Source organism: Pantherophis guttatus, chromosome 5, assembly GCF_059756535.1.
Source record: "Pantherophis guttatus breed Tessera chromosome 5, ASM5975653v1, whole genome shotgun sequence".
NCBI lineage: Eukaryota > Metazoa > Chordata > Lepidosauria > Squamata > Colubridae > Pantherophis > Pantherophis guttatus.
This window is the reverse complement of record NC_142067.1, coordinates 31,655,730-31,669,777: the sequence shown is the minus strand read 5'-3', so window position 1 is coordinate 31,669,777 and position 14,048 is coordinate 31,655,730. Positions and strand designations below refer to the sequence as shown.

General features: G+C 34.9%; 1 protein-coding gene across 4 annotated transcripts in view; it reads right to left on the bottom strand.

The window, feature by feature from the left end:
- Positions 1-14,048, bottom strand: part of CFAP44 (cilia and flagella associated protein 44) — a 59,452-nt gene that overhangs the window by 39,769 nt on the left and 5,635 nt on the right. For 2 of the 4 annotated variants that reach the window (XR_015734408.1, XM_034411849.3), the window contains exons 3-11: positions 12,422-12,505; positions 11,554-11,728; positions 10,395-10,557; positions 7,503-7,605; positions 7,026-7,242; positions 4,508-4,622; positions 2,707-2,871; positions 1,639-1,794; positions 1,014-1,061 (exon numbers count right to left, since the gene is read on the bottom strand). Coding sequence is in view for 3 of the 4 variants with exons in the window: in XM_034411849.3 (XP_034267740.2) it covers positions 1,014-1,061; positions 1,639-1,794; positions 2,707-2,871; positions 4,508-4,622; positions 7,026-7,242; positions 7,503-7,605; positions 10,395-10,557; positions 11,554-11,728; positions 12,422-12,505 (1,226 nt within the window). In the remaining variant the exon portion in view is untranslated. The remainder of the gene's footprint in view (positions 1-1,013; positions 1,062-1,638; positions 1,795-2,706; positions 2,872-4,507; positions 4,623-7,025; positions 7,243-7,502; positions 7,606-10,394; positions 10,558-11,553; positions 11,729-12,421; positions 12,506-14,048) is intronic. The other 2 variants (XM_034411856.3, XM_087894825.1) reach the window with 2 other exon arrangements.

The window sequence follows — 14,048 nt, the reverse complement described above, 5'->3', positions numbered from 1 at the left end:
AATTATATATTTCCCATATCCTGAATCTATTGTAATGTAGAATCTTAACTTGTTTTCATATAGTAGATAAAATGCTGAACTAGAAACCAGGAAACCCTAAGTTCTAGCATGGAGCCAGTTGGGTGACTTTGGGTGAATCATTTTTCTCAGCCCAACTCAACTGTTAGAGCTGTTGTATGGGGGGGGGGGAAGGATATTGCATGTATTGTGCACAAGTGGACATGCATGTATTTGAAGTTATATAGTCTTTTAAAACTTATTATCTTGGGCCTGACATTCTTTCTCAGCACAACCACCTCACAGGGTTGTGGTTTTGGGGAAAACAGTAGGAAGAAAGAGTATTAGATATGTTCCCTGCCTACAGTTATTTATAAAAATAACAAAGGTTATAAATAAAACAAACAAACAAATAAATAAAAATATATACATTACTCATTTCACCTTAACTCTAGCTGTAGGCTTGATTAATTTCTTCATATACCTAGAAACATATTCTGTGAAATAGGTTTGTATATTTAAAAATGTCTTTCTGTCTTTTAATATCTCATAAATTATTATTGTTATTCAATTCCATATTGCATATAATTATTGCAACTGGAGCTTTTGCAGGATTGATATTTCTTCTAAACTTTTAAAGAAAAATATCCATCACTTGTAAAATATCTCATCTGTTATTATTTACATCTTAGCTTTCTACCCACAGGACCCTAAGAATTTGTATACATTCAAAAAGAACCCTGATTTTCTTTTATTTTTGTCCTTCCCATTACAGATTGTAATGTAACAGCTTGATAGTGCATAGCTTTAAATTTGGTACTTCTAACTTCTATTACTTTTTTCCATTTATAAATATGAAATACTAATCGTGTCGCTTAAAATTACTAGTAATTTTAAATATGCTTTAAAATAACACTAGTCACTAGTGATACTGTAAAAGTAATTTTATTTATTCATCACATATATCATATAATGGAAGGATACAGCAGAGAAAGGGAATATGAAGTAAAACTTACAACATTCGAGAAACTTAAATCAAGCTTCCATATAGCTCCATTGAAATCCTAAAGAAGCATAATTATAATAATACTTGGTTATTATTCCATTTTTCCTGTCTTAAAAGCATAGCTTTGATTTTGAAAAAAATAATTGCAAGTTTGTTATTTGTATACATTAATTTTATTATATATGTTAAATGTTGTCCAAGGCAATTTCTCTTCACTCAATGAAGCCTAGGTAAGTCAAAAGGTTGGACACCCATAATTTAAAAGCTTTTTTAAAGTTATAACAGTGAGGGTAAAAAATTTTGTCTTATACAATTTCACTTCGTTCCAATTTAAGTACTTCTTTATTAAAAGGAATATAAAGATACAGCATATAGAATCATCTAACATTTCTCATACTGATGCCATGGTAGAACTGTAAATTTTAATACCAATGAAGCATTGGTTTTAATATGCATTAGTCTGACAGTGCAAGTCAGTGGTTTGTAGAACTTGAATTTATGGTTGGGTGAACAAAGCCAATGGGAGTAAAAAGCTAGTGATATTTCAATTGATACTAAAAAAATTATTCCCTTTGGCATTCTTGACATCATCAGTACTGAATTGTCTATTCACTAATTATTAGAAAACCTCTCACCTGAGCATACCAATATGGTTCTCCCCGTTCATGAATTTTCATCATAAAATTCAGACTGACATTTTTGCCTACTAAAAGTTCATTTATGTGTTCCATCTCTACAAGTCCAGTATCATCCACAACATCAGCTGTGTCTATTGTTTCAAAATCCCAAACCTTCACAAAAGATTTTGAGGAAAAAATAGATTGTTATTGTTTTAAAATGCTAAAGCATCATGACAGAACAATCTCAGAAAAGTGTAATTCAGAAGGACTTTTTTCGTTTGTGCAGAAATAAAATAAGCAAGCAATCAGACAAATAAACAGATGTTATTCATATGCCCCAATTAACAATGGTTGAGGTCACCAAAAGAGCAAGAGCCAGAAATTTGTATTTCCAGGAGGAGGAGGAGGAGGAGGAGGAGGAGGAGGAGGAGGAGGAGGAGGAGGAGATCTATGAGTCCTGATATACTGATATACTGTAAAACAGCAATATTATTTGCCTTCAGACAAACAACATAACCTTTTAAATAGCAACCCTTAGAAAATCTGAGCAGCCTTGAAACTCAACTTTTCTCATGATACTGTCTGACAAATAAATCCATAGAGCTATTTGTATTTCAAGAGATGCTATTAGGGCAGTAACAAAAAATTAATATTTTAGCCTTAATATGCTAATAACAACATTTGAGGTATCATAATTTGCCAGGATACTGGCAAAAGAATTGAGATCTGTCTCTTCATCCCTCGCCCTAAACCTTACTGCAGTTGGAACAAGAAACTTTTCTGTGGCGGTATCTACCCTGTAAAATACTTCTCTGAAAAATACTTGGAATTAAAGTTATTAATTCCTAGGTATAAGTTTAATGAACAATATTTCCATAGAATTTATTAGCAAACAGCACTCTCTATAACTGCTTCTGAACAGAATAGTATTTATAGAATATGAATGTTATAAAATATGAATGATATAAATGTTATTAAATTTATATAGCTGCCTGATGATTCCTGCTTTTAATTTATAAATAAGCTTGAGTACAAATTTTTGCAGAGTTAGTACACTTATTTTGGAAAAAAAAAAACCCTTACCCTGATGTATCCATCTGCTCCAACAGTGATCACTTCTCCTTCATCCAGAATTAACTGATTAATAGGACCATTATGACAATTTTTACGGCCAGGTCGGCAGAGTTCCACTTTTATGAGTCCCCCTTCCCAAAGAAGCAAATTACCCCATTCTGAACCTGAAAGTACCTTGAGTACAAATGAAACAATATTAATTAGTATCATAAATCCAGATGTGCTTTCCAGTAGGGACATTGTAAACAACGTAATACTTGCTATTACTGAAGCAAGAATTTTTTTATAATTTTCCTATAAAAAGGACTTCTGTCTTTGTATGCTAGAAAAATTCTAAGAAGAAAACTTTGTACTGATGAAGAGTGTATCTGCCAAAGCACCACAGACATGTTCTGTTCAATGACATTAATAGTTGACATCAGCCATGATGCAAACAGCTGCCAAATGTATCAAAGACCTTGGATATTCCCAGTGGAATATTTTCAATTTCCCCCCATGATTTGTACACTCTATATCATAAGACAACCTGCTTTGGAAATTTCCCCACATTTTAGAATATATTTATTGGGTTTCAGTTGCTACATTTCCTCAAAAAATATTGTTAATAGCATTCTTCCCCTCAGATTTGAAGGTTAGAAGGGAAATATAGCTGGAAATATAAACAGAAGAACATCATACTGCACAGCTATTAGAATTTTGTAATATGATTTGTCAAATACATTGTACTAAAGAGGGATACATGGGAAACCCCAAGGAGAAAATTTGGTAGGAGGTAACAGGAGGTAATCTCTATCTGCTTGGCAATTTTATGTTATATGGGAGAAAGAATACCTGCAGTAATACTAATCTCTACCCTAATGGCCTGAGATTTTTATCTGAGTTTCTTCTCCAGATGTTTCTACCTTCAGAGATGGAACAGGTGCTGATGAATGTGTCAAGAAGTTTTTCTATTTTAGAGACCTAGAAAGAATTCTTTCAGCTAGGTAGTCTTAGTAGGCCATCTAGTTTTCTTTTTTTTCCCTTTTTTTTCAAATATACTTTATTAAACATTTTTTTAAAAAAAGAGAACAATACAAACAAACATACAAACAACAACACAACACACAAACAAATAAACAAAAATCCATCTTTACATCTTCCTTTCAACTTGTCGCCATCTAGTAGGCAATCTAGTTTTCATCTTAAGGAAAGTTACTCTATTACGGCTGATGTACTGCAATGCTATTATTTAGTGTCATTTTTAGTGCAAAATTGTCAGCATTGAAAGCCAGCATACTGTACAAATATAGGGCTACATCCAACAAAGCGTTACCACATCAGAAAGTGCATTTATTCATATAAGGTACTGTACATCATGCAGTGGTTTTTGTTTTTTTTTAATTCGATTTATATGCCGCCCTTCTCCGGAGACTCAGGGCGGCTTACAATGCGCTAAGCAATAGCGCATGTGGAGTTAATCTTCCTTACTTACTGCAGCCATTTCTGTGATATTGAATATAGTTCAGCCCTTGCTTTGGAAAGCAGTAGTAAATGGGAGGAAGTTAACAATAAAAAACTGCAAAATGAGTGTGCCATCTGCAGGCAACATAATTTCTGACTGAAGTCCACTAAGTTTTAGGTAGTAAATTTTGAAATAAATAAAAATGACTCATCACCCAATGTTACTTTATAGAACTATTTAAAAATTACATTGTTTAAGTCTAACTTTTAGCAATGCCAGAAAACAAAAATGTTATATCTTTCTCCATTTAAATCTGGATTCTAAGGGATTCATCATGTGGAAAAGTTTAAGGAAGAAAATGCTTCTCACCTTACCATCTGGCAGCTCCACATATCCTTCAATATCTGTTAGTGATGTCTTTCCAAACCTACCCAATGCCCCTTGTAATTTCAAGCCAGTAAAAGTGAGAGCCATTCTCCAAAACCTAGATACACAACCATGAAAATTATGTTTGAATTAGTTTTTCCAGTAGAATTATGTCTGCCTTTTTGTAGGCACCAAACTAATTGTAAAGATAGATCATTGTTTACAAAACAGCCCTAACTCTTCTACATACTTCTATACAGTTTTGAGGAATGATAAAAAAATTAATTTTTAGTCAACTACTGTACCATTTCAGCCAAATCAATAAATGTACTTATGGCTAAATATGATTTCCTCAAATTCTGATTTGGGAAAACAATCCAAAGTTTTAAACAACTAGAGTAGTTTATTTTTCCAAATTATTGTTAAAGATAGTATGCCTAGGATCAGACTAACAAAAAACCACAGTTAATTAAATACTAAAACAAATGAGTGGGAAAAAAAGCTTAAGAACACAAAACTCCAGAATGGACTTTTACCACTGTAATCAAAAAAAAATATGAATATAATCCATTGCATATGTTTGTCATCAATCAACAGGAATTAAGAGCATTTTCATTTATGTCTTAGTTGTTAGTGCTGGTTATGCTACGAACAAAAAGAAAAAATCACTGTCTATCCCAGTTATTGCAAATTATATAGCAACAAAAATCTCCTCAACTGCCAATTTTCACAACTTACAAGTTCTAAGAAAATTAAAAACAAAAAAGCTTGTTGAAAATTCTTTTCAGTTCCATTTTAGCTTTTTTTGTTCGGGCGACTTTGAAAGAGCTCCAAGGGACCATTTTATTTACACTACATGAAGCTCAGGAGTTAGACTAAGATTGAGGCACAAGCTCTTTTGCATAGGCCACACTATCTCACATTAAACCAAAACCTAGCTTCACTCAACTCTCCAATAGGACCTATGTCAAAGAAACACAGACAAGCGGAGTTGTTTTCAAAATGGATCAATTTTTTATTTGTCTTGTAAGCCACCCATCTCGCCTAGAGATGACTCTGGGCAGCTTATTACAATGTCTTTATGTACTTTATATTTCTTTAAATTATAGTCTATCATCTTTCTGTGATTCGGGATGTTTTATATACGCAATACTGCTATTCAAATATCAATACAACGATTTTCCGTGATATGTACGAAATAAGCAAAGCTATTTCTTTAAAAAAAATCAGGAAACAGCCCACTGGATTCTATGCACAAAAGTTAATTTGATCCAATGCTGATGCTGCCCTTGAATATCTGCACAAAACCAAATGGGTTTTCAGTTATCTTAAAAAGCTTGGCTGATTAACTTACACAGTTAATTAGCTAGACTCCTGCTACAGAGAAAGCACCACAACAATAATTGTGCAAAGTTTTCTTGGTTGGGTGGACTAAGGCTTCCAGTTAGCAAGCATTCCTGCTTTGTGTTACTTCTGGGTTTCCCACTTCCTGAAGACAATCATATTGCATTTTCACTTCCTTGCAGTACTTTATTTCTCCCCTTGTCAATGAACAGGAGAGAGGTTCTTTCATTTCCCTGGCAGTTCCCTGGCCTTTTCCCCTGTAAAAAAACTAACACGATAAGAAAAAAGCAAGGACTAGAGTGAGATTCTATTTTGGCTTTTGCTGATTGGCTTGGTGAAAGAACTACTAATGCTGCTAGGAATAGGAGGTTGGTGGGGTAGCTTGGGGTAACAGTAGCAGTGCACGAAGTATTATCATTGTGGGAGGACAAAGCTACAGCTGCTGAATCAGATTGGTCTCATCAGTTTGTTGGAAATGCAACGCTGCTATGGGAACTTATTTTCATAGCTGGTGGACCTGTCCCCGAGCAAAAGAATATTGGGCTAGAATTCAAAAATGGATTTTAGAAATCATAGGATGTAGGATAGAATTGAACCCGGAAACGTTTTTACTAGGTATGAAACCAGAGAACTTAAACAAATCTAATTGGTATCTTGCTCTCCACATCATCATTGCAGCCAGGATCTCGTTTGCGCAAAAATATTCCATCGGAGGCTACGTTAACCGCAAAGATCATGGACTGTGCAGAAACAGACAAGCTTACCGGACTTTTGCGAGATAGACAAGAATCGGGGTTATATAGGAGTTGGGACAGGTGGTATGCTTGGCTGCAAAAAAAGAAATCTTAAGAAGAATGTAAAATATTAATCTTAGTGTGAATGTGGGTAAATATTTATAGGAGCATTGCATGGCAGTTGAGAATTCTTTCTTCTGGATAATCTTTTCTTTTTTTGATGATTTGGTTTAATGGAGGTTTGTACTATTGCTAGGCGAAAACTGATGCCTTAAAACTCTATATGTATTATATTACTCTCTGCAATTCTACCCATATTGCTATATTTTTTTCTGTAATTTTTAATAATTTTCAATAAAAATTTTTTAAAAAAAAGATTGGTATCATTTCCTCATATGGATACCTTTTTGATAATCCATTAAAAAAATGGGTAGTTGGCTTACTTGATGTGGCCTGAACCAGATGTAGTAAGTTGTTCTTCATTTTCAGGAGAAAACGTGACTTTATAAACATCTTGTGAAAATGCTTTTGATCTCAATATGATCTTTTCCTGTTTCCAGTCCCAGACTGTCAATGTAAAGTCAGGACTACTCCCTACAGTGGCTATCAGGGAGCCAGAACGGTTAAAGTCAGCAAATGCATATGCCTGTTCTGTTCCACCTGGAAATAAAGCAAAACAATCAGTTTCTCACCATATTGTTCGTGACCAAGAAAACATCCCCATTTACCAGTCCTATTAGCTATTAGGTTTTATAAATGGCACATACGATCTTGAAATAAGAATTTTAAAAATACAAATAAACTACCAAAAAAAAGGAGAATAGTCACTTGCTTTCAAAGTATGTATGTGTGTACAGGGTGTGGGTGAGTGGGCGGTGTGAATTATTTCAAACTGTGAAATTCATTATATTTTAACCTACCTCGTAATATTCTGTATGGTTTTAAAGAAGGATACTCATAGATAACCATGTTGGGCTTCCAACCTTTTTCTCCTACTGCAAAATGAGTTCTGTCCGGGTGTGCCTAATTGAAGATATTTTTCATTTAATCATAATCTTCTTGCAATCTGAAAGGGTCCCATATTTGGCTTACATAAAACAAGAAAATTAGCAAAATCAAACTGTTCCTTTATTTTTTTCAGTAACCAATATAATCCTGAAGTACCATTAAGCACAAAGCTTTTCTCTTCAGAAAGTGCAGGTCCAAGGACAAAGAAAAAATTGGCCTTCTACTGTTTCTCATTCTAAAATAGGTTCTAAATTATGAAATGGATTCTATATATCAGCAGTATTTAGAAATAGAGATGGTCCTTATTATCCACAGTATTGCATATCCATGATTGGTATTTAGAGATCAAACATCAGTATACACATTTTAAAAAAAACATCCATAGTTTTGGCCTTATTTTTGTTACTTAATGCACATACAAAATAGCATATAGATTTTGGACAAGTATTAAGTAGATGTTTTAAGGGATAGGGTTATATCATCTGTGCACACATTAGACCAGTGTTTCTCAACCTTGGAAGCTTGAAGATGGATGGACTTCAACTCCCAGAATCCCCCAGCCAGTGCTGCTGGCTAAGGGATTCTGGGAGTTGAAGTCCACCCATCTTCAAGCTACCAAGATTGAGAAGCACTGCATTAGACCATCTCTACACTATCTTGGTGGAGGGGTCTCATGATCAAGCCAGTGAATGCTAGTGACAATAGCAAACAAATTAAGCAGCCCCCAGAGCAAGAGAAGGGAGCATGAGCTGTGCATGTAGCAAGGAAACTCCTTCATTGATATTTGAGCAAGTCAGGACAAAGGTGACTGGCTACCACAAGAAAACCTTACTGAGCCTTGTGATTGAGTTGACCCAACACTAATTTGCTGCACTGTAATGAAGAGCAGGAGCAAACACAAATACATTTACAAGCTATGGAAATAAGCTTGTATAATTTACTATGGAAATAAGACGGGAAATGTGTGTGTTGTTTTATGCAGGAATGGAACTTCTATGAGCAATGAGAACCAGTGGTCCATTTTCTCAGCGCTTTTCTCTAAAATCAATTCTTATTAAGTTTGGAACAATTGTTTTATTTTATCTTATTTCTACAATATTGTATAATTAGAGGTTAAGTTTGGTTATTGTGGTTAAGACACCAACACTCGGCTGAATGATCTTGGGACAGTGACTCTTTCTCAGCCCTAGCTTCCTACTTCCTAGTACAGGGGTGGGCAACTGTGGACTTCAACTCCCAGAATTCCTGAGACAGCCAAGCTGGCTCAGGAATTCTGGGAGTTGAAGTCCATAGGTTATAAAAGGGCCACAGTTGCCCACCCCTGTCCTAGTAGATAGTTAGGTACCACTTTGGTGAGCACATTAACAGGGACAGGAAAGGAGCCTCGACTGAGTGTCTCCCAAGCAATGCTGATATCACCAGCTAATCCTTTCAACCCAGAAGTGCCTTAGTTGCTTCCAACATGAACATGAGCATGAAAAAATAAAGAACAAAATGAAATTTTCCAAAAATGTGCCACATTATTCAAATTGATATAACAAGGTCAGGAGTTACAACTAATATACATTTACAACAAACTCACAACAATCCACTTAACTAAAGTTGCTATGTATGTTCTCAAAAAGCTTATGAAGAAAATTTATGCTGAATAAAACCATCCAAAATTTGTTACTAATTAGAAGACATGCACAATAATATAATTCAATATTCAGAAAACCAAATCCCTATCTTTAATTGACAACTGCATTTTTTCAAACGTAGCTTTGGAACTGAAGAACCTCATGGATATTTACAATGTACTGAGCTTTTGAAAATGTCTTCCATGTTTCTCTTTCTGTGTGTTTGTGTGTGTGTGTGTGTGTGTGTGTAAGTAAATACACAAATATACATATGGAAGACATTTTCAAAAACTCAGAATGTTTGTAATTTTGAATCCTATGCAAAATATATCCTAGAAATTATATTTATTATGACTGCTTATCTATGTGGAGTAAAATTTAAGCTCCAATGAAATAATATTCAAATAAAAATTATTATATATCTTATTCATATTTAATGTAATAATTTGAGAAATAAGTACCAAATCTTTTGAGATTAAAAATTCTACAATTACCATGTTTCCCCAAAAATAAGACCCTGTCTTACATTTTTCTGAACCATGAAATAAGCACTTGGCTTTATTGCCATGCACTCAAAAGCCCGATTGGGCTTATTATCAGGGATGTCTTATTTTGGGGAAAACAGGGTAGTCTTCTAAATATTTGTTATTAATAAATATACAAATTTTAAAGAATGAGTAAGCTGTTGGAAATCCCCATTTTATCTTTAAAAATGGGATACTATCTTAATGTCTAAATCAAAAATTTCAGAGGTTACAACTTATTCAACCCAAAAATAATAAATAAAAAAGTAATGTCTGTACTTTTTTAAATTACATTTTTACTACATGAAAATTAATACCTGGATAACAGAATCGGGTTCTCTTATACTCCTAAGAACTTATTCAACAGAAAAATAAAAATCAATGGAGTTGAGAACTGATGTGACTTTTGAATGAGATGCTTATAGATGTAAACTACGTATGGAAGATTATATTGAAATATAATAGTTCTTTATTGAAACTGTTGAGTAAAACTCTGCCTATATATACATGCATGAAACACTACTATATGCTTTTCCTTTTTCCTGTTTGTTCCGTTAAACAAAAGCAAAAAATATAAAGGGGAACAAAAACCATTAAAAATTCTGCATATTTTTCTCCCAAAAAGAATTTAAGCAAAAATTATTTAAGATATATATCATACCGTGATTACACCAATCCCTCCACCACCTGTGCTTCGAAGGTATCTCTGGTTGTTCAATTTCAAATCCAGAAGAACTAACTGACTGCCAGCTATGTAAAGGAGAATCTGACTATCCAGGATCTGGAGGTTTGCTCGTCTAGTGCAGTCATAGCCAAAAGAATGTCTGAAGAATGCATGCTAAGGAAATAAATGATGATGGGACCTAGGTTTATTGCATTTGAATAATAAATGTACCATTAATGAAAAACAGTAATATATTATGCATAATGAAAAAAGACAGCATGATGTGCTGGTTAGTGGACTAGATTAGGAAAGGGAAATTCCAAGATGTAGCTCATTGTAATCTGGAAAAATCACTTGGTGAGTTTCAGTTAGTCACTCATTTTAGCTCAGTCTGTAGTATAGGGTTGTTGTAGTTGGGAAAAGTGGAGTAAAGGAATCCTATATCCTAGAGGCACAGAGTTTTGAGTGGACCATTGAATCTAAGCCAGTGACTCACTGCAGGAATCCAAAGTAAATCATCTCCCAAACAGTTACTTAGTCTCCACCTAAATTCATCCAATGAAGAGGACTTCAATACTTCTCTTGGTAACTGTTGCATCACTGAAATGCTGCTAGTTTTTTCTAACATATAGTTGAAATTTTTCATTCTTATCTTTAAGTACTTTCAAACCGCGGGAAATAGGTTTTGCTGATTCAGATATCTAAAGGGCATTGTGTACATATTTGAACAGTAGTATAACATGCTCCCTCTGTAATATTTTCTCAAAGCTAAATATTCCCAATTACTTCTTTTCTTCTATAGGGTTTAGATTCTAGTTCTCTATTAACTCTTATTGCCCTTGGCTGAATCTGTTCACTTTATCTGAATACTTCTTAAAGTGCTGTACTCAGAATTGCACAAAGTGCTGAAGCAAATGTAAGCAATTTGTTCCACTTTATACTGCTTTCTCAGCCTTAACCTAATTTAATGCCCCCCCCATTTTTTCAAAACAAAACCAATACCTTATTTACTAAATCTGTAACTCATCCCACCATTAATATACCAAATGAATTATTTCCAATACTGTTTTTAAAAGCAAATACATTTGTTTCTTACTTTGGTTTATGATAAGAAACTCAAATCCTAAATACATGGATCCCTGGCAAAAATGGATACATAAGAGAGAGCAGGTTCACCGGGATGCCAGAATCTGGAGTTATATATGGATTTGAGCACAGTTCTTCATAGTTATAATAGAAATTTTCAGATATCTTCTTCTCTACTACTTCTTTTTTCTTCTTTTTCACTGGTTCTGGAGGTTTTTCTGGTTCTGGTGGTGGTTCTTCTTCTTCTGGATTTCAAAAATGCCATCATAAAAACAATATATATTGCTAAAAAAGAAACATTTTAAAAACAATTCCGGTGGACTCCTCAAACGTGTCTGTGCTTGGTTGTTTGCTTACAGACATTTCATTACCAACTAGGTAACACCATCACTGTTACTGAGTATTTTCTGGAGAGGATCCAGAAGCCAGAACTGCTGGCTAGATAGGGATTAACACCAGACAATCAATCAAGCAGAAAACAATACCCTAATCAAGAAACTACCAAAGAGAAAACTACACCATCATCAACATTGGCAGGGTAAGCTACTGTATATAAACAAGGAGCAAATCCCACACTCAGTAGCACTGATGTTACCTTAGCTGGGCAATGAAAAGTCTGTAAGCAAAAAACCAAGCTCAGACAGAACCAAGGACTCCACTGTTCAACTCTGAGCTACATATGTATATTCTCTTCTGTTGGAACAAATCTAATTTCAGGTGCCTGGAGCAGAGATAACTTTGCAGTCTCAACAACAATGACCTTGAATTTCATTGAAATATCAGTCTGGACTATAAGAGACAATGTCTAATGTTAATAAGATTTCAAAAGAAAGAAAGAAATTATAAAAGGAGATCACATAAGATTAAGAATTAATTGATAAGCAGAGAGCAGTATAAAAATGCACTTTTGAAGTCCATAGATTGCTAACAACATGCACCTTCACTTGCAGCGCTTCCCACATCCTCATATTCATCTTCAGCTAACTTTTCTCCTTCTTCTCCTTCTGGAGATGGTTTAGTTTCTACAAATAAAAAAATGGTGTATAGATACAGCATATATTAACACATACAGCATATATACACACATGCATACAGAGATTTTTCAGTCACCTTTCAGCCCAAAGGTGGTCCTAAAGTGCCTTATATTGGAAAACATTAAACAGTGCAAAAAATTAAAACAATTTTCACATGCAGAAAAGCATGAGTGACAAATATTTTAAAAACATAGATGCAGTGTACTTATAGTCATTCAATGACTCATCAGTAAGTACTGGTTTGCTTTCTTTAGAAAATTATTCTACCAACCAAGTGCCATTGCAGAAAAAGTTCTGTCACAGACTTAGAGTAATACAACTTCCCTTAGTAGTGGGTCATAGGAATAGCAATGTTCAAATGTTTTATCTGTTTTGCTTGGAAAAAAAATCTAGGCCTAATGGACCTACTCAATGCACATCTGAGAACAAGACAGATAAAAAACAATGCACAACATGATCCTAATATAGGCTGTCTAGGATGCATACAAAGTTGAAAAATAAAAATCTGGCTTAATTTATCTTTAAAAATTATTTGTGCCTCAGCTTTTCCATCCAAAGAAAATCTGTGGCAATTGGTAGCACATTCCAAATATATACTGACTAAAGTAAACAATGTTGCAACTATGTTTTTATAAACTGAGCAATAATTTGAGAAAGCTGGTGGCCTTCAATCTTCTCAAACCCACCACTAAACATATTCAAAAGAACTACAGATAGTTCTTGATTTATGACAGTAATTGGGACTAGAATTTCCATTGCTAAGCACCGTTGTTGCAAAGTGTGACCATACTACTTAGCGATTGCTGTAATTGCTGCAATTCTGATTGTTGTAACTAACTGAATCCCTCAGTTGGTATCATTGTTAGATGAGGTGACTTCCTGCTGGCTTCCTATGTCCATGTCTGTGAGGAAGCTGGCAGGAAGTTGTTAAGTCTCAAGCATCTTGTAATCAGGCTAGCAGGCAGGTATGTAGCTGCTATTATGTGGGGCAGGGCACGAAGGGATGTATGAGGATGCAAGAGAATCACAGCAAGGCTTGAGAAGGATGCACAAGGGTAAGGGTGTGTGTGAAGGTGGAAGGAGGAATGGCAAAGGTTGAGGGGTATGCAGGAGGTTCAAGTGTCGGGGAGATGGTGGTGCAAGGAGGTGCATGAGGGTATGAAGATGAGGCTCGGGAAGAGTGCATGACGTACACGGAGGAAGGATGCAAGGTAGTACAGCGAGGTTGAGACAAAGTTCAAGGGGGTGCACAAGAGTGCAAAGGAGGCACAGTGAGGTTCACAGAGGTGCACAAATGTAAATAGGCTAGGAAAAAGTTTGCAGGTGGGGGAGACTTACCAAGCAACTTGTGACCTTCCCTGCCAGTTTCACCATTGACTTTCTGGGAAAGCTGCAAATGGCAGTTATGTGATTGTGAGTTGCTGCAACTACTTGTAAGTGCAAGCTGGTTGCCAAGCACCCAAATCAAGATCATGTGAGTTGAGGATGCTAGGACAGCCAGATCTCCGAGGACCAATCATAACCACCATTC